Consider the following 23,875-nt stretch of genomic DNA (forward strand, 5'->3'; position numbering starts at 1 on the left):
CCCTAAGCAGTGCGTCCAGCAAACATGAAATCAATGAACAGCAATGTAGACGCGGGAAAGACTCTAGGCGCGCATAGCGGACAAGGTGCAATTGGGGAGGAGCAGCCAGCTGCGCTGAAATACGAGAAGAAACCGAGCCCAGAGGTGCCACCGACAACGAGAGACGTTAACAAGAAGCACAACAACGGTATACGAGAGAAGGACGTTGTTTCGAAACAAAATGCTCAAACAGAAGTCACAAGTCCTGCTGTTCCTGCGATGAACAGTGCGCAGAATCAACATTCACAACCGTCACAGGGATCATCAACAGTGGAAGAACGGTTACAGGGTTTCAATCGGGCAACATACACGGGTTTGGCACGAGGTGCCTGTCTCGGAGTTACCGCAGGACTTGGTCTGTGCTACCTCGGCAATAGGTACTCACATGGGTTTCGTAAACTACCTGTCTCGCTCAAGTCATGGTTTGTTATTGGCAGTTCGTTGTGTGCCAGTGTGATCGATGGAGAGAAATCCGGCATGCGGTACGAAAGCCGTCAGTACGAGTCGCTGACTGTTACTGAAGAACGCCCAAAACACATCAAGCTATCCGACTGGCTGCTGCAGAAGTATGACGAGAAAAAGTGGCCCTTAATCCTAAGCTCATGGGCTGGCAGCCTGGGTCTCAGCTTCTATCTCGTAAACCGTGACCCTTACAGCACACCAGCTCAAAAGGTCGTCCAGGCACGTATGTATGCCCAAGGCATCACAGTTGGTTTGCTACTCGTCAGTGTCTATTTGTCTGCCGTCGCGAAATCAAAAAAGCCTTCTGAAAAGGTTGTCTATATGACAGACCCATCAGATCATACGAAGAAGGTGCGCTACATAGTACCCAATGGCGAACGCTACCCCGGCGAAAACCAATGGCAGATTCTCGTTTCCCAACAGGAACAGCAGCTTCGTGCACAGAACAAGCCGTTACGAGAAGGACAAGAGAGTCCGCAAGAGAGTCCAGAGAGCCAGGATAATCAAAATGCAAAATTAGCCGTTAATGAAGAACAACAGAGGGAGCCAAACTCCCATTAGAATCTTTGGTCGGATCCTCAGTCGTCGATGAATGTTCACGTGTTTTCGTTTCCGCTTTGTAGTGCATGAATGTCATGAAAAGAATTGGTTTTTTAATCCAATGAGGCGTATTTTCGATAGTGACTTTTACGGCTCGAAATCGTTTGACGCACCTTCTGTAATCAAGCGGCGGACTTCCCAACGTGGATCGGCTTTAGGAAAACAGTCTCTGTAGTGCTCAATAGCCGATTGAAGGAATACTCCAAAAGGACTTGTGCTTTGAGAACGGAGACTAAGAACAGTAGACACATCATCAGACGGGACCAACGTTGGTCCAACACACACTGCGAGATTCCAGGGATCCATAAGGTTTTCCTGAGACGCAGTGGAAACACTGTGCAATAGGGAGAAAAAGTAGAGTGCTGCATTTTGGGCTTCGGTGTCTAAATGAGTGTTAATGCACGAAATAGCAACCGCCGGGGGAGGCGGCACAGTCTGATTTTCTGGGGCCAGAGGCTCTCCGCTTTGGGCGTTTGCAAGTGTATTTTCTGCGTCCCTGCTCGCCTCCGAGCTTTTTTCTTCCAATTCCTTTACAAAAGCAGCACTGAAAAGTGGTTTATCCATGCTGCGATAATATCGTTTTACAAGACTAGCCGCTGCAACAGGACCAAATGAAGCAAGCGGTACCTCAAAATCGTTTTCGTACAAATACCATAGAATGTCAGTGTGAGATTTTGATGGCGATCGTCGGAAAAGGCCCTCAGTGTGCACACGCTGCTGTATCAAAACGGCGCATTCGTACAATAGCCGATGGACACCACGAAGGCTGAGAGCGTGTGCTGTTGGAGGAAATGCGTTCACATGCGCTTGAATTTCTGCTCGAGAACCGCGTGCACGCATTTGTACCTCCCATTCACGTTCATAAACCGTAACTGGGAATGCGATGGCTCGTCCAGCGATCGGTTCAGGCAGCTTGGAGATGCTGTCTACGTAAAATACTTTGGCAAAAAACTTGGGGCTCACCATAGGAAGCAACAGCATCAAGGTTGCTCGGGACAGCCAATCGGGGAAAAGTATAAAGACAGCTTTAATCTGTTTTTTCAAGGTGTAGTCCAGCCGCCGGTAGCCCTTGGCAAGCAGTGAGGAATGAGTAAATATAGTTGTTCTCTGTGCCGACAGCACAACGCTGAACGGGCCTCCCTGCACCAAGTCGTTGAGACGAGTGTACACAGCATCTACAATGCTGTCGGCGTCTGCTCTCAGTGAATTTACCAGCTCTGCCGTAACCACGAGAACGGGATCATCTGTTGTGTTAGAGAAGATTGTAAACAACACGAGGAGTAGAAAAAATGAATGGAAGCACAATAGAGTATAAGCAAGCCAATCAAAATCCGAGTCAAGCTCACTGAGAACAAATCTCAACCAACAATAGAAACATCACCTAACCGTGAATTTCCAGCACAAGTCTTTTCGTCGATAGAATCCAATCAATTGCTTCCCAAGTCCTGCCTTATTTCCTTCATTTCTTCCTTCAGTCCCCTAACGACATACCTTCCTGGTCATACCCTCCCGTGTATATTAAATTGTTAATAACTTCTTGCATGTTCGTATGCACAGACCGTGGTGCAGACAGCACAAACACAGTCCCAGACGATTTTTAGCTGACTGCTCACTAAAATGTCCTGGCGAAACAGCGACAGAGTGAATGGTTGTGGTGGTGTGTGAGCAAGTCCCTTATGTCGTGCTCAGCATATTACAACATAGCGTTTAAAAGCGCGGAGTAGTTTCCTTTTGTAGAGGACAGTAAGAGCAGTATTTTCATATACGGCACCAGCTAGTTTTGAAAAGTTAAGAACCTGCAACCTTTCATCACGCATGCCTTTGTTGCTAGATCTTTTTCCACGACAGAATAAAGTTCACGGGGTGGGCGAGCCACGTGTTCCTCACGTGCACCCTAATCCCCACACGTGGCTACCAATCTGAGCATTCGGCGCCCAATACAGCAGTTAATGTTTTGGTTGGACCAAAGTGCCGCGCATCTGAGGCAACTTCTTTCAGTATCTTTCACTTTCGTCACAGCATTGAAAGCTGTTTTGGTTGCTTTGATACGAGAGCAAGGAAAGCTGGCTGAAACAGGAGTTGTATGTCAGGTACAAATAGACCGTTCCGTGTCACTCTTCCTTCACAGAGAGCGAGCTCTAAAACTCCAGGCACAGACTCGGAGAGAAAGAGAGAGAATTATTCAAATTGGAAAGATCATTTCACTACTACCGTACCCAAATTTAAACTTTTAAAGCCATTTTTAGTTTTCTTTTCCCTACTCGCCTCCAATTTTAAGGTTTTTAAAGCCGCAATCCATCAACCAATTAGATTTATTAGCGCTAACACGTGCGAATTTGCGACACTATGCGACAACAAGACATCTATGCGTGCGCGTTTCAAGAAACTGGAAATGCAGGAGCAGCAGTAATTACAGCCGTTCCAAACGCGCCAACGACACAGTTACTACCTTGTTTTTTTCCGGCTGGATGCGACAGTGTCAAATTCAATCATGAGACTGGAGAGCCACTTCGCAGCCGGTTTTCGTGGTCGTCGACTACCACTTCCTTACCGACGGAAGACTTGGAGGATGACATTGAAGAAAGCACAACGAGTGCAAGTGGCAGCTCAAGCTTAAGACTACCACAGACCGTCGATTCAAGTCCGCTATCATCGTCAACCTGTATCAGCAGCAAAAACACTTGGTCAGACATTCACTGTTCCTACACACAAGGCAGCCGGACACCCTATTCAGAGCGTTCGGCATCCTCATCACGAAAAGCGACTTCGATTCAAGCGCGGGCGCTTGAGTCCCCTTCACACGGCAAACACGGCTGGAACATTAGACCGAAATCAGCATGGCTGCGTCCACGCACGCAACTGTTCGTAAATTCCATGGCTAGTCTACACATTCCCACCGTTTCTCGTCGGCGAAGTGAAGAGAGCATGTTGATGCCGTATAGCACAAACTTTGGTTGTGTCATTTGTTAAAATGGCCTGTAAAATAAAATCGAGCTGAGCTGGTTCAGCCGACTTAATGATTCATCATGAAAACGAGACTGCTTGCGCCAAAAGCAGTTTGGAAACGTTTAATTTAGCAAGTTATTTGCCCATCACTCTTTAAATTATTTAATATATATGTGTGGAAGAAAAAGAACACAAGAGCGAGGGCGATTAAAAAGGGAGCAATAGAAAGAAAGATAACAGGGAGAGAGAGAGAGAGAAAAGAGACGCAGAAATAGAGACACACAGAGAGAGAGAAAGAAGAAAGATAGGGAGACATATAGAGAAGATAGGGGGGTATAATAATGCAAGTAAAGGCCAATTGCCCAAGAAGAAGAAGTAACAAGATTATTGGAATTATAAGAGAAAGAGAGACAGACCGAAAGTAAAATTAAAGATGAGTGTCCGTACTTCATGAGCCAGCAATTTTAATGAACATTTCTTCGCGACAGAATGAACGAAGGTTGCTTGCCTGCCTTCTGGAGGCTACGAAACAGCTGTAGGGGTTTGTCCTTGTGCGGAATTTCGTGTTCGACGCCGTCGTAAGCCAATAATAATTCATAGCCTTGCCAATCCAGCACGTTAATGTGATACCGACGTAAGGTCGACTGTAGCACTTCTTGGTAACTAGAGTTGACGTTCATGCGGCCCTTCACCGACTCCTCAGATGAGGGACGAGGAACTTCGGCTGGATCAAAAGGGAATACGGTTTCCGTCAGACTGAGTCCGTCCGGTGAAGCTGAACACGAAGAATCTTTCGTAGATGCCGCCGCTGTCGTAGCTGTAGATTGGGATTGAGTTTGTGACAAAGAAGGTGACGGCAAACTTTTTGACAGTGATTGGGGTTGAGAAGTCGGTTGCACCGATGACGGAGCAGGGAATTGCATCTGTGTCGGAGACTGTGCAGCCATCTGCGAAGATATACTGTTTTCTCGCTTCGACTGCTTCAGCATGACAGAAATCTTGCTTAAGGCTGGCAACAACTCAACTTTAAGCGTGCTCAAACTTTTAGAAAGCAACTCAAGCTCGCGTTCGAGCTTGACAAGTCGTTTTTCGAGTGAACTAGACATTGACCGTTTAGGGACCAACGTTGAGCTCGTCGCAGTAGATTCGTCGACTGCATCTTCGACATGGAGACCCTGTTTGAGCTTGGTGATGGCACTCACCAAGTCCAGCCGATCGCCAAGACTCTCAATCCCCATGTCGTGCAAGTCCTCCATCTCCAGCTGCACCAAGTCTTTGCCATCTAAGCGATGTTCTGCTCATACGTTAGCAAAAGCATTCTAGAGAGCAATCCAAGGAACTACGGTAAAACGGCTGTAACTTAGGTGCATGACAACGAGAAATGTCCAAAATTGCGTCCCGCTTACGTCCAAATTGTTTCTTACCTCGAAATACATCTTTTTGTGTCAGCCCTAATGTCTCAACCCATTCGGCAACGTCGTCTACACTCCATTCCAACACGTTCAGAGACCGTTCTCGCACCATTCAGACGCAATTTGCAAATCAAAATCGAACCAAAAATCAGCTGTAAAGTAGCTTCAAAGACTAAAAACCGTCTAAAAGAGCTGCAGATCCGTTGTTCCTGGATGAATCGTTAAAGGATGGCCTTTTCCGTCGTCTTAGTGAAATAAGAAGAAGGTAGCAGCTCACCTGTGCTTCACGTCTCATTTATCGGCGTAGCCTAGCTACTGTACCAAGGGAGTGTCTATGGCGAACTAAAGTGTGTAGTTGAGCGCGGGGTAGTGCGACCGGACCAACAACCGAACCAATCACGGGCACTCGTTAGTACCACGTGAACTAAAAGTTGCACATGGTGCCGCTAGCGAAAACGTTCTTTCGCAACGCGTACGATATGGGAAGAAACAGTTTCTTAGTTTACGTATATACGATTTGAATACTGATATCTCATGTTCTGGACCGTTTGAATTTACCGCGGATTTGTGTGTAGTTTTGTGTAGTTTCGTGCTTCTTGAAACGCACTCCGTCGCCGAAACACTATCGCTCGCTACCGACTTCCCTCTGAGATTTCATTGAAAAACAGAACTCTTAATACTTTAGTGAAATGCGATGCTGAGGGGGTCGTGTAACATACCGTCTGTATTCAAATGAACCGTTTAGTATAATGATATTAATATTTTGCTTGTTACCCTTTTAATGTTACCCAACTTTCAGCTCTACCTCAAACTCTACTGCCTGCTGACACCCTGTCTCCAGCAGCTACCAACTCCCAGGTCCACAACAAAACCCAGCTAAAGCTAAAAAAACGTGGTATTTCCCACTAAAACTCCCCCATTCTGTTTAAAAAAAACACGATGGCTTCGTTTGGAGAGGTTTCTTTGCTTGGTTCACTGTCGAGCGGCTCGAAATCCGGGAGAAAAGGAAAGTCAAAATTGTTCGGAGTAGTGGCCACAAAAAATGGACTTGAATGTGCTCAGCAACTCGCAGTTGAGGTTGAGGGTCAGGGAATCGACTTGTACAGTTTAAAACAGCAGCGTCTTATCGCGTCGTGTCCGCTCCCTGACAAAACACAGTTTTCGTGTGATCCCGTGTACGTGAAACAAGACTCCGTACACCGTGTCTGGGCCTGCACCTGCTCTACGAAGACAAACAACGCGTGGGCGTTGCTTCAGTGGCGCTACGATGAGACAGACGAACAAACATCCATTACATACACAGACTTGTCTGGTCGAAAGGCGTTCAGTCTGCTGTTGGAACCCGACACGCAGCAGCTTATGGTTGTTTTTGAAGATGGTAGCGTCTACATACTTCCCAGTCAAGAAACCGATGGTTCGTTGTCGGAACCTGTGTGGTCCCCTTTAGCTAGTGGGGACCAAGTGTTGCAGGTTGTGTGTAGCAACAAAAAAGTGCCGGAAAATGCAAAGGCTCAGGAAGATGCACGTTCGGGCGATGTGGAGATGACAGATGCTGTCGATGTCGATAGCACCAAGGAAGATGCCATCCGTAACTCTCCCTCCAGCCTTCATATGCTGTACGCAACCAAGTCTGCTGGCAATACTCAATATGTAGTAGCATCATATTCTCTCGCTCGTAGAGAGGTAGTTGCCAAACGACTCGTACACGATAAATTTGGCACTAACTACTCGCCCCAGCTTGCACTTTTGAATGATGGTGAGGCTGTATGTGCTTTTGGCAATGAGAGATTGTCTGTGTACGAAGCTGTTACTGCAGACTCCCTTCGGTTGGCGCACACATTCGACTTCTCCGGTGTACTTTCCACCGTTGTTCGCATTGTACCTATTTCTCGCAATTTCTGCACACTGTTTGCTGAAAATACGGCTTTTCTCCTTGACCTGCAGTATGGAACGGTGCAGGCCGAGTTTAGTATGGGCAGCAGCAATTCCCTCGGCTTCCTCGCTATCTTAAAACGTTCCGATACAGACAAGGCCGTTGCTGGCGACATCGTTTTCACTTCGCGCAAGAGCTTGCACCAGTTACCTTTCTACGCTCCCAAGCATCTTCGTTTGGCGGATGCTGTGGGCAAGCGTAGACACAAATTGGGTCAGAATATGACCGTTCATGGCGCCCTTGCCGATGGTATCCTTACCAAGTCTAAAAATACCACCTCTTTATGTGAACAGGTGCTGAAAAATATGCGTATCCAAGACGAATCGGGTCGTGCAACGCTTGTCGACTTGCAGAAGCTAGCCGCCGAGGGCAAATGCGACGAATTCGATCAACGATTCACCGAGTTTGCTGAAGCGTATCAGAACGAGTTTGGTACACGCAGACGTGCAAAGGACGCTGCTTTGCAGAACATCCAGCTGCTTCCAGTTTCATTCGTACATGCTGTGCAAGAATTGCTGTTTGCCGAAGTTGATGGCGCATTAAAACTCAAACTCCCGGCTCGTGAGACACTGAAGTACTTGTTGCGCAACCGCCTGTTTTCGTGCTCTGCGCTCAATGTTCCCGGCGGACAATCGGTCTTCCAATGCCTACACGATTTCCATCCCGAACTCGGAATGCTGTTGATGGAACGCATTTCTGACGTTTCGGCAGTCGACATTGCTCGTGCACTCAAGGTCGCACTTCAACGCAACAAAAAGAAGCACTTCATTGTGCTGTTTGCTCGTCTCGACACTCTTCACGCCCCGAGTGCCATTGCCATTCTTAAGGAGCAACTCATTCCTGAAGAATTGGATTCCCTCTTCTCCGTGGTTGCCCAATTTCTCTTAACGCCTTCTCGTGCAACTTCCTCTGCGAAGTTGAGCGATGGTGCACTGGCCCGTTGTGCTGCATTAATCATGGACTGTTTGGGCCCTGGTCGCCTTGCCTTGGGCGAACAAAACCTTGCCCTCGTCAAGGACTTGCACTCCTCGGTAGAAGAATCATTGAAGGCTATGAACTCGCTACTTTTGCTCTTACCTGCTGTTACGGAGCTTATTAAGCACAAGCGGAGCATGTCTGCCGGCGCTAAGGCTGGAGTTGTCTACAGCAATCCTCAGCCTAAAGCTGTTGTGGAAGAGGTTAGTGACCTTGCTACTTTGCTGAAAAAGGACGCATTCATGGAAAAAGCGAAGGGAAAGAATCAACGCTCACGGGCCAAGAACCTGGATATGACAATTGGGAAGTACACTGTAGAGAGACTGGAGATTTAAATCAAGGGTTACGCAGCTACGATCTTGTGTGTTTTCTGGCTTTCATTTGTGAGTCGTGATCACGTTACGTAGGTGTGTATGTTTGTTTGTGTATATTTTGGTATATGTTGGTATATTGAGAAAAAATAGGTATGCGTGTATCCTGTCAACATTGACACACTCTAAATAGACGAAGATAAATTTGAAGGCAATGAGGAACGGGTATGTGTGAGTGAGTAAATGTGTGTATGTTTGTAAGGTGGAAATAAAAAGGTACGCTGTAACGGAAGGAGAAAGAAAAAAAGACGATGTGAGAGTTTGATGACGAGGACTGTGTGCTCAAGGCTGCCGGCAACCATTAGACACTTTGGTACTCGAGAATGGGTTCGCCCACAGCTGTAATCTCCGGAATCGTGCATTTGAGATCGAACACCTTTGCGAGAACGATTTTAAAAATCTGACCAAGTGGCACATTAGCTGAAAGTGTTCCGAGAGGTGTGAGGAATCGAAAACAGCGCTTCTTTTCGATTGACGTACCTTTTGAACGTTGATGGAATGCGACGTAGAACAAAAAACCAGACTTGCTTTCATGACCTTAGCGTACCGACGTGCCTAATGAGACTGTTAGAGAAGAAACAGAGAGAACGTGCTGCAAGGGAGCACAGAAAGGGCTACTCAACAAACACATCGTTTCAAAAGCCGTGACAGCAGTGGCAGCTTCTTTTCCAACATACCTGTTTCGTGATCTCTTCCTGGTCTTCGCGAGAAAGACCCACAAAGTAATCGTACTTGGTTCCTATCAGGATGGGAACTGCAGTTTTATTGAATCCCCGGGCTTGCCGATACCATTCTTTAATGGAATTGAGTGTGGACTTTCGAGACAAGTCAAACATGAACAAAATTGCGACAGCATCGTTACAAACTAATGGAAGCATGTTGACGAACTCACGTTGACCGCCTAAATCCCAAATAGAAAACGTAATTTCCGTGTTTCGGATGCTAATCGTTTTTTCCATAAAGTTCACGCCTAACAACAATATGAGTTAGAATGAGTTCTTCTTGTTACTGGTCTTGTTTTTCGCCGAGTTTTCCCATGTTACCGGTACAGTCCTTGTTGTTCGTACATACCAAGCGTCTGAATATAATCCTCGTCAAATGATCCTTCTACATATTTCACCATAAGAGACGTTTTTCCAATTGAACTGTCTCCGACCATGCCCAATTTAATGGTCACACTGTTCTTCGTCTGCTCTGCCATGGTGTAAACAAACGCCAGGTAACGTCGGTCGGTGACTCACCAGACCACCAGCATCACCGCTGTGGTGGTGGTGTTGTACCGGGAGAGGCTCTCGAAGAAGACTCAGGAAGCTAAGCAGACGGCAGGAGAAGAAAAGTTGTTTAGGAGAAAGCAACTTGGATGAAGAAATGATGCCTTTCACTGTAATTGTTTTCTTACTATGAGTTTATAGATATGCATATCAAGCGGATTAGACACGAACTGTCATTCAAACTTGTTACAATTCTGTATTCTCAGTCATACAAATTAAGACGAAACAAGCAGCAATCATAGTTACGACTACTCGCAAACTCACAATATTATTACTTGCTAGTCTGCTGTACTTGCTGATACTGAAGTTTGTACTGGCCCTGCTCAAGCTGTTGGCAAAACACTTGGATTTTATCGTTGGAGGTATGCGTTTGAAGGAAACACGCGAGGCGAAGAATGCTTTGGATAAGTTCTTCATGTCTCTCAATTTCCTGCTTATATGCCGTGTCCTTGAGCTTTGTTTGTAGAACAGTATTCATAGGCTCCAGGAGCTGTTCCATTTGGGAATCAAGCTCAGCTGGATACAAGGTAAGCAAGCGTTTCAGAATGCTTATGGAGAGCAGCTTAATGTATTGCTCGTCTTTTAATCCTACAATTACCGCATCAAACACTTTCGTGGACCAGCAACGCGTTTCGCTGAAATCGAGCATGGCAAAAAGAATTTCAAAGGTTAGATGACGCAGAGGCAGACCGTCGTCTACCTTGTGCTGGAAGGGACCCATTTGGACGTTGCGAACGAGCTTAGAATTGATTTGGGTGTCCTCGATTAATTGTTCCATGAGAACTTCCAAATGAGGACGAAGAAGTTCGGGTCGAACTCGAAGAATATTCTGCACTAAATACACGATTTCGTAATGTAAATCAAGTGGTGGGTTCAGTTTCAATAATGGCAGCATTTGATCAAATGCCCCCTTCCAGGCAGGCAAGAATTTTGCTTCAAGATTGGAAAACGTTCCTCGTAGAATGAATGCTGCTACGATCTTTGAACTCGTATGGTTTTCATGAAGCAGCGGCGAAACTTGTTGGAACGCAAGCATTGGGTATTTTGCACTAAACACAGAAAAGAATTCGGAGAGCACAGTTTTGTCTACTGTTTTCAGCAGTGAGTCTAATTTTGGAAAGAGTTGTGACCAAAGTTCACGACAGCATTCGTCACTCATTGTCTTTTGGTTAACAGCTTCTCTCAAACTGTGTATTAAGCACTTGTCTTCATATTGCTGTTGACCCAACATTTGACACAACTGGATCACATAAGAGTTGTTTTGTGAAGCAAGTAAGCCAACAACTGTCGCGGCGTTTTCCACAACCACAGCGCTCGGGGAATTGCATTGCGATAGGATAAGGTGAAAGACCTCGTTAAAAGAAACGTCAAAATCTGCAATGCTGATGTGTCCCAAAACAGCGATACAGGAGATGCGATCTTGTTCTGACGTCTTTGGTGATTGTACTTGTTGAATGTAACTTTTTACCACCTCATGTAAATGATCACAGTTGACGATGATAGCTACCAGTGCGGCAATACTGTTCTCAATGAGGCATTCTTTCTTCATCGGCAACAATAAAGAGAGTAGATTTTTCCGAAAGGAATCCGCCGACTTTTCAATTAAGACCTGCTTAAGATTGGAGAGACAGTCGTCGCTTAAAGACATGTCATTCAAGGTCAACAGCTTTTCGACTTGCTGAGTCAATGCAGCTGAACAGGCATGGAAAACAGTTACAGAAGCCAAACGAAAGAACTGAAAGCAAGCCGCGGCAACCTCGTTACTTCGAGATACTGCGTCTACAACGACGGACGCCACGACCTGTTCTTCCTCGGGTTGCAGTACATTGCACAAAGGCGACATGGTGATAAGCAATTGCAAACTCAATAATACAAGTGCATTGTCCTTTTTCATAAAAATAGGACGTGTAAGTGAGAATAAATTGCTTATTTGAGCGGGTGAAATCCGTTGTTTATAGCTTTCATCCCCGAAAAGTTTTGTGAAAGATAACAATATACAACTTTGTAGCGGCTCAAACTGCAGCGCTTGACACATTGTAACAAAGCATTGGTTAAACAATTCATCCGAAAGATAATTGCAGTATTTAATCACAGAAAATGTCAGTAACTTCAGTACTTCTGACTTAATTGTGTGACTGAGCTTTGAATTCAACAGATCGTTTAATTGTTGGAATATTGGATAAAGCACATTGGCGCTTGTTTCACTATTGTCCATTGCTTGTATGTATACATTAAGCAAGTCCAAGGTATCGGTTAAAATTACTTGACTCTGGCTGCTTAATTTGTCTTGTATCAGAGAAATGAGCTCAGAAAACATTCTTGGGTTTGATACCTTGAGGTCGGGAACTAGGAGAGTTAACATTTTTAAAAGAGCAGAGACGAGAGTAACGTCGGAAGTTTTGCGTTCAAGTTGTTTGCATGCGCTTTCTGCGAACGCATCAGTAAACTTTTGTATGGTCTGTGGGAAACATGAAATAAGCTCCGTTGAAATCTGGACTGAAAGCAGTTTGGTTTCGCTGACAAATAAAGAGATTAATTTTGTCAACGAATGCGACAACTGTGGCATTAGCTCAGTAAAGGCATTAAGACAAGAATTCAACAAGTCTAATTCACTTGCGCTATGTGGCCTCTTTCCATTTGTCTTCACCGTCGTCTTTGTTCTATTATCGATAACGCGAATAAAGGTGCCCAAAGTTTGCAGTGCCTCCGCCCGAACCTTTTCAACACGGTCAAGTAGTTTTGATTGTGTCGGCGCAAGAAGTTCAATGCATAGGAAGCAGTGTTCTGGAAACGTGCACAATAAAGAGCGTGTGCAGTGGAAGGCACTATTACGAACCTTCCACGAAGTGTCATCCTCATCATAAAACATATCATCGAATTCATCGTCAGAGAAAGTGCCTTCCTGCTCTTCATCTAACTCCTCATCTCCTAAGAAACATGGGTCATAGGAGATACCCATTTTCACAAATTGTATTATAGCAGGAAGACGATCGTTGATGTCGGGATTTAATTTTTGCAAAAGCAGTAGAGACAGAGCTTCAAATCGAAGCTCAAGAACGTCAACATCATCGCCAAGTTCTTTCTCATTTCCTAAAATAAGTGGCACGATTGTGTAAAGTCTTTGGTTGAATAGCATGGCTGCCTTCGTTCTTTCGTCAACCAAGTTTTCAACATGACAAATTGTAATCAATAAGTTTAGGTAATTGACAATACTGGATCTGTCTGTAGACAGAAGTACTTCCTTTATTTTGGTCAGAATAGCGGATGTGTATTTCTCGTCACCCAGCAAGCACAAATAGCTAATTGCGGTATTACATTTCTTGGCAATAGATGGTTTTGCTTGGTTGGAAAGAGGAAGCAGTGACTGAAAACATTCTTCTTGTAAATTGGAGTAGTCGCTTTTTTGAAAAATCAAGCCATTATTTTTCAGTATATCGCTGAGTAAATCAAGTAAAATCGGGAGCGTTCCAAAGTCGTTTTTCGTCGAATGAAGAATAGTCAGTGCTTTCTTTAGTAACACAGACACTTCATTTGACGTTAGTTTGCAATCAAGGTGTTCTTCTTTTAGGATAGCTCTAGCAGCCGTTAATTTTTTATCGAAGTCATGTTCGCTTTCTTTTGAAAGCAATGAGTTCAACAGTTGGAAGAGCGCTATATTTGTCGCGTGCGAAGTGAAGGCTTTTATTGTCTTCAACGTGACATGCTGAACTTCGGGTGAATGATCATGTAAACCCGACAGCAGAGCCCGTATAATCTTTTCAGATAGCTGCTCATTATGAAGATTAACTAGACCTTGTTCTAAGACGACGGATAAATCATTCAATGCCATGTACCGCAAATCCTTGTCGGGATCTAATAAAGTTAAAGTTAGCAAAACAAGCCAGTAAAAACATGCTGCGTACTATGAACAAGCTTGTCCAGGAGATCTTCTGAGAACTGGACATTTCTTCTCATATTATATTAAAATTGAAGATAGAATTTGGTAACAGGAAGGGCAAAGAAATGAAACGGATTTATGCTCGTAATACAATAGCAAAAGGGGTTCAGTAACTCTAACACTTCTTTTAATTAGAGCCTAAATGAAGCAACGAAGGATTTGAAATGGTTAACGGTTTCCGCACGAGTTTTGAACTCTTCTCCTGCTTCCAACGGTGTATGCAGATTGAAGCTCAAGGCGCAGCTCCGCCGCAACCGAATAGAGCAATAACAAAGAAGACGTGCTCGCAAACGTATCCCGCATACTTTTCCTTCCAATAGCAAGCAAAGATTTACTTCAGTTTCGTACCGGTTTAGTGAAAAACCCAAATGTACTTACTTGTTTCAAAAATTCGCGTACCGCGTTTTAATTTGTGAGACTTGATGTCATTAAACTTTATTTTAGCGGCGCTTAGAACAGGATCTTCTCCCGCATTCTGTCGGCAAAGAAGGTTAAAGAAATTTGTGCTTATGTTATGCGCAAAGCATTTCGGTTTTATACAATATTCAACTCATACTTGGTTTATGAAAATACTAATGCATGCATATCATGTATTACTCTTATTTTTTTGAGGCATATATATAGACCTGGCTTTCCTCCCCGGCTTGGAACGTACCATCTACCATGACCAGTAAACCTGAGGCTGAACCGCTACATGGTTCATCTCATGCAGCAGAGTACGCATTTTTTGAACCCTCTTTTTGATAGATGGAACCATAATTAACAATATTTAGTGAAAAAAAAGCAGAAGATGTTGCAACTGCAATCTTAAAAAAGAAAAGAAAACCCAATTCCTTGGTTGTTGATGACGCTACGAATGATGACAATTCTGTAATTACATTATCTCCAAACACTATGGAAACCCTCCAACTTTTCCGTGGAGACACAGTTGTCGTTAAGGGTAAAAGACGCAAAGACACTGTTCTTATCGTTCTCACGGACGAGGAAATGGAAGACGGTGTTGCACGTATTAACCGTGTTGTTCGTAACAACCTGCGGGTTCGTTTGGGCGACATTGTTAACGTCAATCCCTGTCCTGATATCAAATATGCCGAACGTATTTCCGTCTTGCCTCTCGCCGACACGGTTGAGGGTCTGACGGGATCTCTGTTCGACGTCTACTTGAAGCCCTACTTTGTTGAGGCCTATAGACCCGTTCGCAAAGGCGATTTGTTTACCGTCCGTGGTAGCATGAGACAAGTTGAGTTCAAGGTTGTGGACGTCGCTCCCGACGAGTTTGGTATTGTTAGTCAAGACACTATTATTCACTGGGAGGGCGAGCCTATCAATCGCGAAGACGAAGAGAGCAGCATGAACGAAGTCGGTTACGATGACATTGGAGGCTGCCGTCGTCAAATGGCACAAATCAGAGAACTCGTTGAGCTTCCCCTTCGTCACCCCCAACTTTTCAAGAGTATTGGTATTAAGCCCCCTCGTGGTATTCTTATGTATGGTCCTCCCGGTACCGGTAAAACTCTGATGGCTCGTGCCGTCGCTAATGAAACCGGTGCATTCTTTTTCCTTATTAATGGACCTGAAATTATGTCTAAAATGGCCGGTGAGTCCGAGTCAAACCTCAGAAAAGCCTTTGAAGAAGCAGAAAAGAATTCTCCGGCTATTATATTCATTGACGAAATCGATTCTATTGCCCCCAAACGTGACAAGACGAATGGTGAGGTTGAGCGTCGTGTTGTCTCACAGCTGTTGACGTTAATGGACGGTATGAAGGCACGTAGCAACATTGTCGTTATGGCCGCTACCAACCGCCCTAACTCCATCGATCCCGCTTTGCGTCGTTTCGGTCGTTTTGACCGTGAGGTTGATGTGGGAATTCCCGACCCTACTGGACGTTTGGAAATCTTGCGTATTCACACTAAAAACATGAAACTGGCTGACGATGTTGACTTGGAGCAGATTGCCGCTGAGACCCATGGCTACGTGGGTTCAGATTTGGCTTCTTTGTGCTCTGAGGCAGCTATGCAGCAAATTCGCGAGAAGATGGATCTTATTGATCTGGACGAAGATGAAATTGATGCCGAGGTTCTCGATTCGCTCGGTGTTACGATGGAAAACTTCCGTTTCGCGCTTGGTCAAAGCAACCCCTCTGCTCTTCGCGAGACTGTTGTGGAGGTTCCCGACATTCGTTGGGAGGACATTGGTGGTTTGGAGAACGTCAAGCGCGAGCTCCGCGAGACCGTCCAAATGCCCGTCATGCATGCCGAGAAGTTCCTTCGCTTCGGTATTTCGCCAAGCAAGGGTGTGTTGTTCTTTGGTCCTCCGGGTACCGGTAAGACCATGCTGGCCAAGGCAATCGCTAACGAGTGCTCCGCCAACTTTATTTCCGTTAAGGGTCCTGAGCTTCTGAGTATGTGGTTTGGTGAGTCCGAGTCGAATGTCCGTGACATCTTTGACAAGGCTCGTGCCGCAGCTCCCTGTGTGGTGTTCCTTGACGAGCTCGACTCTATTGCCAAGTCGAGAGGTGCTACTGTCGGCGACTCTGGCGGTGGGGACCGTGTTGTCAACCAATTGCTTACGGAGATGGATGGTGTCAATAGCAAGAAGAACGTTTTCGTCATTGGCGCTACCAACCGTCCCGATCAAATTGACCCTGCCCTGATGCGTCCTGGCCGTCTCGATCAACTCATCTACGTTCCTCTTCCCGACGAGGAAGCCCGTCTGGGCATCCTGTCAGCTCAACTGCGCAACACTCCTGTTGCCGAGGACGTTGACTTGCGCGCCGTCGCTGCCGCTACCCATGGGTTCTCCGGTGCCGACCTGGAATACATTGTGCAAAGAGCCGTCAAAAACGCTATCAAGGAAAGTATCGAAGATGACATCAAACGTGAAGCTGAGGAAGGCGAGAACGCCGATGACGTTGTCATGGACGACGACGAGGGATCAGTTTCCCAGGTCCAGCGTCGTCATGTCGAAGAGGCAATGAAGCACGCTCGCAGGTCCGTCAGCGATGCCGAAGTCCGCCGCTACGAGGCGTTTGCCCAGCAGCTCCTGACGTCACGAGGCCTGACCGGTTTCCAGTTTGACAATGCCGGCGGCAGTGCTGAAGCACCCGCTTTTGGTGGTGATGATGCCGATGATCTTTACGCCTAAGCAAGCTTGAGCAAACCGCAATGAAGGATTAGTGACTTTCGTAAATGACTGATGCCCCAACTGAAATGCATTTCGCACTGCGTATCTGCGCGCGAATTTCGTCTCGTGTTCATTGAGTTTTTTCCAAATAGCGTTCGCTAGCGCACGTTTTTTCGCTGGTCAGAAGAGCCACGGAGTTCGCGCGTCGCTGTTCTTCTACCGAATCCGGCACGTGTCGCGTTTCCCTGGACGCCTCTGTGTGTGAAGAGCGACGCGTTTTCCCCTGCTCCGGGCGCCGTTAAGCGATGCCCTGGCGTGCGCTGGTTGGCCGATTTTTGCGGGGGTGCTGGAGGGAAGATATAGAGGTTGCTGTGATGTCACGGTCGGCACTTGTTCTGCTCGTTTATGGTTGGTTGGCGTAACCGGGAACAAAGGGATGCGAGCCTCTTTGTGGGGATGACCCTTGGAGTGGTCCAGAGATATGGATTGACGTGATCTTATTGGCTCACACGTGTCTCGATCCCAATGTGTTTGGCGAAAACTCCATTTATCAGTTCACGCCATCATATTCCAAGCCAATGGCATTACATCATTGCGCTTATAAGAGAACGCGTTCCGCCGGTGCAGTTTACCCCACGTTCGCAACATCCCCCGCTTCTCCACAATCCGCCACACAAACCACCCATCACCATCCTCTGCCCCCGTTCCCGCTCTTTCTCATAGCCTAAACCCTCTAACCACCCTTGTGCAGGCATTGCTTCTGTCGACGCGGTTCCCTCCCCTCTCCGTTATTTCAACTCACCTTAGCATTCATTTTCCATACGTGGTGAGAAAGGATGCTTTGTTTACCTGGTAACGGTTCTGGTACACCTTTTTCTCGAAATCACCCGTTCTCTGTTGTTTCACTCCTTCTCGCTTGAACCCGAGGTTTCTGTTTAACGCGCTCAAAGGCAGCTTCTTATTTTGTTTTTTAATCTGCGTTGTACTCTGTTATTCTTTTTAACGCATCTTTTGTTCGTTCCATTGCGCCTCGTAATCAGAGTTAACGAGCGCCTCCTTATAATCTGTTACATAGTTTTTTGAGAGAAAAGCTTCCCAGTGTTTTGCGATGAGTCAAGAACCGAAAGGTTTGCTGACAGCGCAATTGCCCGCCACGTCCGCTACAACGACGGCACTGCTTTCTGATATTTCGAATTTCTCGACGTCACTCAGCGCCTGCGGATTAGGGAACGCCAATGAACTTGAACCTGGCCGAACGCCAGTGCGACAGCCCTTACCGTCGTCCGACCGCGTGTACGATGACCCGAACTCTTCAGCTGGGATGTTTCAGGAGTCTCGTCAGAAGCAGCAGCTGCAGCGAATTCAGGCGCAGCAATCGTCTGGTGCCGGTGACCTTGGCGATCTGGGCGATTTGTCGCTTCTTCAGGCTACTCAAGACTGCTCAGACACAGGCTCAGGCCTGAGTGGGGGAACTCTGTGCAATATTTCAAATGACGCCCGCACCTCCGTATCCTCCATATCCATGTCGGGCGCTGCTGGTGCTGCCGCTACCAAGGGACGAAACAATCAAGTCAGTAGCGCCAATTCCGGCTCTGGCACACACAATGCACAGTCGAAACCGGCCGGGAATTCGAATGTGACTCTTGCTTCTGCTGTCGCGACTGTTCCGTCGTCTGCTCCGAATGCAGCAGCCGCTGTCGCTGCGAATCCCTCAGCAAAGGTCAGACCGTATGTATGCACAATCTGTACTCGTGCTTTTGCCCGATTGGAGCATCTGAAAACGGCACACACGCTCACACACGAACGAAAAGCCGTATGTGTGTGAAACCGTAGACGGCCAGCCCGTTGGATGCGGTCGGCGTTTCTCGCGCCGCGACCTTTTACAGCGTCATCAACAAAAAATTCATCGAAATCCTCGACCTCGGCGTCGTCGAATGTCCACAACTGCTATTCCCACTCGTCCCAGTGCCGATTTGGATCCAGAAGTGCCTCCAGTATGCGTGGCACCTACGCCCTTACAGGCAATGAAATCCGCCTCGTATTTTGCTCGATCGAGACCAACGAACGTGGGTGACTTGTTGCCTGGCGCCGCTGCCGCGTCTGCTTCCATGTCGAATGTCCCCGCCAATATGCTTGCTCCGCCTTCGCAGCCTGGTGCTGCTGCATACGAGCGTCGTGCTTCGCCATGCTTTCCGGTGCTGGAAGAGTCGCAACTGGGTTTCCTCCCGTCCAACGGTGCCAATGGATTTAATCGGCAACCGCAGCAGAACTCCGAGCCACAGGCAACGGATCAGTTTCAGCAGTACCGGCCACAGTCCGTATCACAACAGAACCCACAGAACCCAACGGCCTCTTTTGACGACTTCTCCTATTTTTCCCTACCACCTAACGAAGCTTCTTCTATCCCCCCTCATCTTCAACAATTTCAGCAGCAGCGTTTTGCCAATCAACTAGGCGATTCTTTGAGAGACGTGCCTTCGCCTTCATTTAATGGGGATTATATGACCTCGTACGCAAAGCGTGTACATCCATCGGCATATATGCCTTTCCGGCGTGCTTCTATCGCCAATGACATGCAACCGCTGTCTATGGTGCGTAGTTGTCCCGTGTTGCCCACGGACAACTTTGGCGTGGAACCACCGCTTTCACCGCAATTTCCGTTTGCTTGGGACATGTCACTCGACGGTTATTATCCGCCGGGTATTCCTGAGGGACACGCCGTTGACTCTCCCGGTTTAGCAGCAACGGACTCGTTTTGGAACCAACTTTCTCCGCATTCAATTGCCCCTAACCAGCAGCCGCCGCCGTCGACTGCCCCGAAGGAACAGCAACAAGAATCACCGTCAGCGAAAGAGCTCTCACTACAGCAACAGCAGCAGCAGCAACAACAACAACAATCGTTACAACACAACCAACGACAACCCATGTCGTCATCTGTTGCTTCCCTGAGGGATGAGGCTCTTCAACGCTCGGTGTCTCCTTCCTCTAGCCTTATGCGACGGAGGAGTAAGGAATTATGTTTCCGTCTTGGTAGCGGTTATCCTTCTTCGCAATCTTCCAGCGTCCAACTGGATCAAATAGCCCAATCGAATAGAAGTACTGGCCCTTTTGATCAACCTTTGCCTACGATGTCGCCTATGCAGTCGCAAGAGCAGCTACAAATGGCAAACGATTCTGCTCGTATTGCCTCCAATTTGTCAACAAGTCAGGCCCAGCAGCTGACGGATCAAGAATTCTCACAATGGCTGCATGAGCCCTTCCTTAACAACAGAGATCAACAGGCCGACAACGTCGTTTCACCTCTCGAAAAAATACGCGAGTCCGCGTCGGCGGAACCCGTTTCCAACTGGACGATGCAAAGTATTCATTCGGAAGGTTCGGATTTGTCACCAACTACTGCTGTACCTCTGAACTTGATGTTCCCTAGCCAGGTGAACGATGTGATTAATTCCCCAAAGATGTTGTCTCCGAAACAATTGCAGTCGCCGAAATATGTTGACTGGTTAGCTTCGACTAATCTCACTAATCCAACGCAGTCACTTGATTTTGAAGACGATGAGACGCTGGACCCTGGTTACAATTGGCCATTTCGCTAAACGTTTGTTCGTTGGTTGTGTCTCTTTATACTGTTAATTTCATTTGCTATGTTTTCCTCCTGCCGGTAATTGTTCTAGCTGATGGCAACTGTCATCTTCTATCATCGTGTGTTTGTTTATCCTCTTCAGTCGCGAGCCGTTCCTGTACTTCCCGGGTAATGTTTCTTGGTCTCCTTGTTATTTACTCTTCCAGTTGTTCTGCCGATTTTGCCTTTTTTCTCTTCTGTTGAACTCTTCCTCGTTATCTGTCTTTGTATATCTTGCCCACTGTCGAATGCACACAGAATGTTCTCGTCTCAAGGAATTCAATAATGACAGCTGCATACCTACGTTAATGTTTTCCCCTTCTTACTTAAATCAACAAGACAATCCTCACTTCAACAGCTCAAATGTTCCCATTTGCGAATTTAATTCAGGTGTTTTATTAAATCATTATGAAACTCAATCATTAAATGTCATAAAAGACAAACTGTCCAAACCATCTTACGACACGCACAAGGACTATTGTGCGTTATGTATGTTAAACTTGCATGTGTACACTCGCAACTTGTCCTATCGCCGAAAGAGTATGCTGGGATTAGAGTGCACGCAAAGAAACGAGACAAAACAAGAACATGCCTCAAACACTTATCACCAAAAACAGCACCAGTAGAAGGAGGAAAATGATGAAACAGTGTGGGTACTGTTCGGCTTTCTTTGTTACACGTTGCAAACGTCCACGGGCACGTCGCAATCTGTTTCCTGTATCATCCACTGAACCTGAAAGCGAATTGAGCAATGTGTTGTGTTCATCAAGTTCTGAATTCATCTGCAAACCAAGTGTGCGCTGATTTTGCACCGACTGCTCCAACCCAACGAGCGATTCCTCTTGCTCCAAAAGCATCTGTGTGTGAATGTTGTGTAAAGCTTCCACATCAATATCCTGAGCAGCGTTACTATCGGCGGTACCGGCGTGATTAGGAGTGAATGTCCCTAATTCAATGGCTGAATCATTGTCGGGCATGGTTGCTCCGTAAGTGTTGCTTATGCTAGTGACAGCGGAAGTGTTACCACTTTGGTTCATGCTTCTGTCCTCATCTTGACTTGAGATGGATTGAACATTGCTTCCTCCGGCGATAATGTCAATGTTCTTTCGTTGAATGATTTCACGATACATTTCTTCTACTCGAGAGAACCGCTGCTGATAACGGACTAACTGTTGTTCCTTTTGTTTCAATTGAAATTCCGGTATTTGGGGATCATTCTCCATGTCATTCTGCTTCTTTTCCAATTCTTTCAACTTAAGCTGAATCTCATTTAATTTACTTTTGATTTCTGCATCAAGATCAGGACTGGCCGACGTTTTGAGACGTTTTCTGTCCTTAATCATCTGTTGTACAGAATCGATACTAAGGAGAACTTCCGACATTTCTGAGCTACGTGGTTCACGTCAAGCAAAACTGAAGTCTTCTTATATTTATGCGTCACGTTCGGACAATTGGCTGGGTCTAAATGACCTTCTTGAGCTTCTCTTTTCAGCTCGTACTGTTTCCCTCACCTTGGTCTGACTATGTCCTCCCGCTCGTCTCACCCAAGCACTTGGTGGTGAGTTTTCATTTTGTGCCGCGTTATGACCTAGGATCTTCCGCGGATAAATACACCACTAAAACGTTTAAAGCTCAAGAACGCGACGAAATCCAGTGGGCGTTTTGGGTGGTTTCTCTTACTGTAATTTACCCCAGTCACTTTTGGTTTTTAATTTCTATTTCGTGTGCTTTATAATCTTTCTCTTCTCTGCATACCTGAAGAAAAATGTCCGCTCCCGTGTATCAGAAAACGGTCTCTGCTCCTGTAAATATCGCTGTCATTAAATACTGGGGAAAACGTGATGTCGGATTGAACCTTCCTTCTAACTCATCTCTTTCAGTTACGTTGTCTCAAAATGACCTCCGTACATTGACTACGGCCAGCTGCAGTGCTGCATTTGAAGAGGATTCTCTGTGGTTAAATGGAGCAATGGAATCCATGTGTGAAAGCCCTCGTTTGTCGGTGTGTGTCCGTGAGCTTCGTAAAAGCCGTTTGGAATTAGAGGCTAAAAACGAGTCGTTGGAAAAGATTGCCAACTACAAACTTCGTGTGGTGTCTGAGAACAATTTCCCCACAGCTGCCGGTTTGGCTTCTTCGGCTGCCGGTTTTGCAGCATTTGCTCAAGCCATTTGCGCGTTGTACGAATTGCCTTGGACCCCTACCGAGCTTTCTCGAGTTGCTCGTCAGGGTTCGGGCAGTGCTTGCCGTAGTTTGTTCGGCGGTTACGTGTCTTGGGAAATGGGCGAGCAGCCTACTGGAGCCGACAGTGTTGCTGTCCAAGTGGCTCCTGTCGAGCACTGGCCCGAAATGCGTGTCGCCATTCTTGTCGTCTCTGCTGCGAAGAAGGGTGTCTCCTCTACTGCCGGCATGCAGGCTACCGTCGCAACGTCATCTCTCTTCGCCGAACGAGCACGTAACGTCGTTCCTCAACGTATGGTTGAAATGAAGAATGCCATTCGTGCTCGCGATTTTGCTTCGTTTGCCCAACTCACGATGAAGGATTCTAACCAATTCCACGCCGTTTGCCTCGATACCACCCCTCCTATTTTCTATCTCAACGACACCTCCCGTGCCATCATTCGTGCTGTTGAGAGTATTAACTCGTCCGTTAACGGCTATGCTGCAGCTTACACTTTTGATGCTGGCCCGAACGCTGTTATCTACTTCCTTGAGAAGGACTCGGATCTTGTACTTACTACTCTCCGTTCCGTGACTCAAAACGCCGAGGGTTGGGAGAAGGCAGACTTCAAGCCTGTAGAGTCTTCTGAATTCTTGAATCTTGAGCCAACTGTCATTGACACAATTTCATCTGGTGTCAGCCGTGTTATTTTGACTCGTGTTGGTGATGGCCCTCAAGTCCTTCCTGATACCGAGTCTCTTGTGGATACCCAAGGAAACCCCAAATTGTAAGTTTTGCCATACACACCGATGCACAACTACTGAACGATGATTCCCACTCAAGTGTCGTGGAAACGGCTGAAGGGACGACTACTCCCTTTGTAGATGAATTTATGTTAATATAGTGCATTGTTCTTACTGCTATGAGGATTCAACAACGCTAGGGGGAGAGGAAATGGCCCTTGGGATAAGTATTAAATGTTTCTAAGGCTCAACATCCATACGAACTAGGAAGAATTTTCT

At 46.5% G+C, this 23,875-nt stretch overlaps 11 protein-coding genes across 11 annotated transcripts; 6 read left to right on the forward strand and 5 right to left on the reverse strand.

The window, feature by feature from the left end:
• Window positions 1-9: 9 nt before the first annotated feature.
• SJAG_03337 (fungal protein) lies at window positions 10-3,203 on the forward strand. The gene has a single exon (XM_002174454.2). It carries the CDS (start codon window positions 25-27, stop codon window positions 1,060-1,062), a length of 1,038 nt encoding a protein of 345 aa, XP_002174490.2. The 5' UTR covers window positions 10-24; the 3' UTR covers window positions 1,063-3,203.
• SJAG_03338 (rho-type GTPase activating protein) lies at window positions 1,189-2,644 on the reverse strand (the record flags this gene model as incomplete). The annotated part of the gene is made up of 2 exons (XM_002174455.1): window positions 1,189-2,345; window positions 2,593-2,644. 2 exons carry the CDS (start codon window positions 2,642-2,644, stop codon window positions 1,189-1,191), a joined length of 1,209 nt encoding a protein of 402 aa, XP_002174491.1.
• SJAG_03339 (hypothetical protein) lies at window positions 3,155-4,283 on the forward strand. The gene has a single exon (XM_002174456.2). The coding sequence runs from the start codon at window positions 3,448-3,450 to the stop codon at window positions 4,069-4,071; it is 624 nt and encodes a 207-aa protein (XP_002174492.1). The 5' UTR covers window positions 3,155-3,447; the 3' UTR covers window positions 4,072-4,283.
• A 228-nt stretch (window positions 4,284-4,511) lies between these two features.
• On the reverse strand, window positions 4,512-5,571 carry SJAG_03340 (adaptor protein Ste4; the record flags this gene model as incomplete). The annotated part of the gene is made up of 2 exons (XM_002174457.2): window positions 4,512-5,341; window positions 5,472-5,571. The coding sequence occupies 2 exons, from the start codon at window positions 5,569-5,571 to the stop codon at window positions 4,512-4,514; spliced, it is 930 nt and encodes a 309-aa protein (XP_002174493.2).
• Window positions 5,572-6,224: 653 nt separating this feature from the next.
• SJAG_03342 (GTPase Spg1) lies at window positions 6,225-10,038 on the reverse strand. Its single transcript, XM_002174459.2, has 4 exons — window positions 9,810-10,038; window positions 9,416-9,708; window positions 9,219-9,293; window positions 6,225-9,138 (listed from the first exon to the last, which is right to left on the reverse strand). Exons 1-4 carry the CDS (start codon window positions 9,937-9,939, stop codon window positions 9,040-9,042), a joined length of 597 nt encoding a protein of 198 aa, XP_002174495.1. The 5' UTR covers window positions 9,940-10,038; the 3' UTR covers window positions 6,225-9,039.
• On the forward strand, window positions 6,267-8,977 carry SJAG_03341 (hypothetical protein). The gene has a single exon (XM_002174458.2). It carries the CDS (start codon window positions 6,399-6,401, stop codon window positions 8,700-8,702), a length of 2,304 nt encoding a protein of 767 aa, XP_002174494.1. The 5' UTR covers window positions 6,267-6,398; the 3' UTR covers window positions 8,703-8,977.
• SJAG_05297 (CAND1/TIP120 protein) lies at window positions 9,987-14,350 on the reverse strand. The gene is made up of 2 exons (XM_002174460.2): window positions 13,912-14,350; window positions 9,987-13,861 (listed from the first exon to the last, which is right to left on the reverse strand). Exons 1-2 carry the CDS (start codon window positions 13,961-13,963, stop codon window positions 10,281-10,283), a joined length of 3,633 nt encoding a protein of 1,210 aa, XP_002174496.1. The 5' UTR covers window positions 13,964-14,350; the 3' UTR covers window positions 9,987-10,280.
• A 244-nt stretch (window positions 14,351-14,594) lies between these two features.
• SJAG_03345 (AAA family ATPase Cdc48) lies at window positions 14,595-17,093 on the forward strand (the record flags this gene model as incomplete). Its single annotated transcript, XM_002174461.2, has 2 exons — window positions 14,595-14,662; window positions 14,720-17,093. Coding segments are annotated over 2 exons (2,442 nt in total), but the record flags the coding sequence as incomplete, so codon positions are not given.
• Window positions 17,094-18,180: 1,087 nt separating this feature from the next.
• SJAG_03346 (transcription factor Rst2) lies at window positions 18,181-20,668 on the forward strand (the record flags this gene model as incomplete). Its single annotated transcript, XM_002174462.1, has 2 exons — window positions 18,181-18,885; window positions 18,959-20,668. 2 exons carry the CDS (start codon window positions 18,181-18,183, stop codon window positions 20,666-20,668), a joined length of 2,415 nt encoding a protein of 804 aa, XP_002174498.1.
• Window positions 20,669-21,058: 390 nt separating this feature from the next.
• On the reverse strand, window positions 21,059-22,229 carry SJAG_03347 (SNARE Fsv1). Its single transcript, XM_002174463.2, has one exon. The coding sequence runs from the start codon at window positions 22,074-22,076 to the stop codon at window positions 21,288-21,290; it is 789 nt and encodes a 262-aa protein (XP_002174499.2). The 5' UTR covers window positions 22,077-22,229; the 3' UTR covers window positions 21,059-21,287.
• A 230-nt stretch (window positions 22,230-22,459) lies between these two features.
• On the forward strand, window positions 22,460-23,644 carry SJAG_03349 (diphosphomevalonate decarboxylase; the record flags this gene model as incomplete). Its single annotated transcript, XM_002174466.2, has 1 exon — window positions 22,460-23,644. One exon carries the CDS (start codon window positions 22,460-22,462, stop codon window positions 23,642-23,644), a length of 1,185 nt encoding a protein of 394 aa, XP_002174502.2.
• Between the last annotated feature and the right edge of the window lie 231 nt (window positions 23,645-23,875).

The sequence above is a fragment of the Schizosaccharomyces japonicus genome, assembly GCF_000149845.2.
Source record: "Schizosaccharomyces japonicus yFS275 unplaced genomic scaffold supercont5.2, whole genome shotgun sequence".
NCBI lineage: Eukaryota > Fungi > Ascomycota > Schizosaccharomycetes > Schizosaccharomycetales > Schizosaccharomycetaceae > Schizosaccharomyces > Schizosaccharomyces japonicus.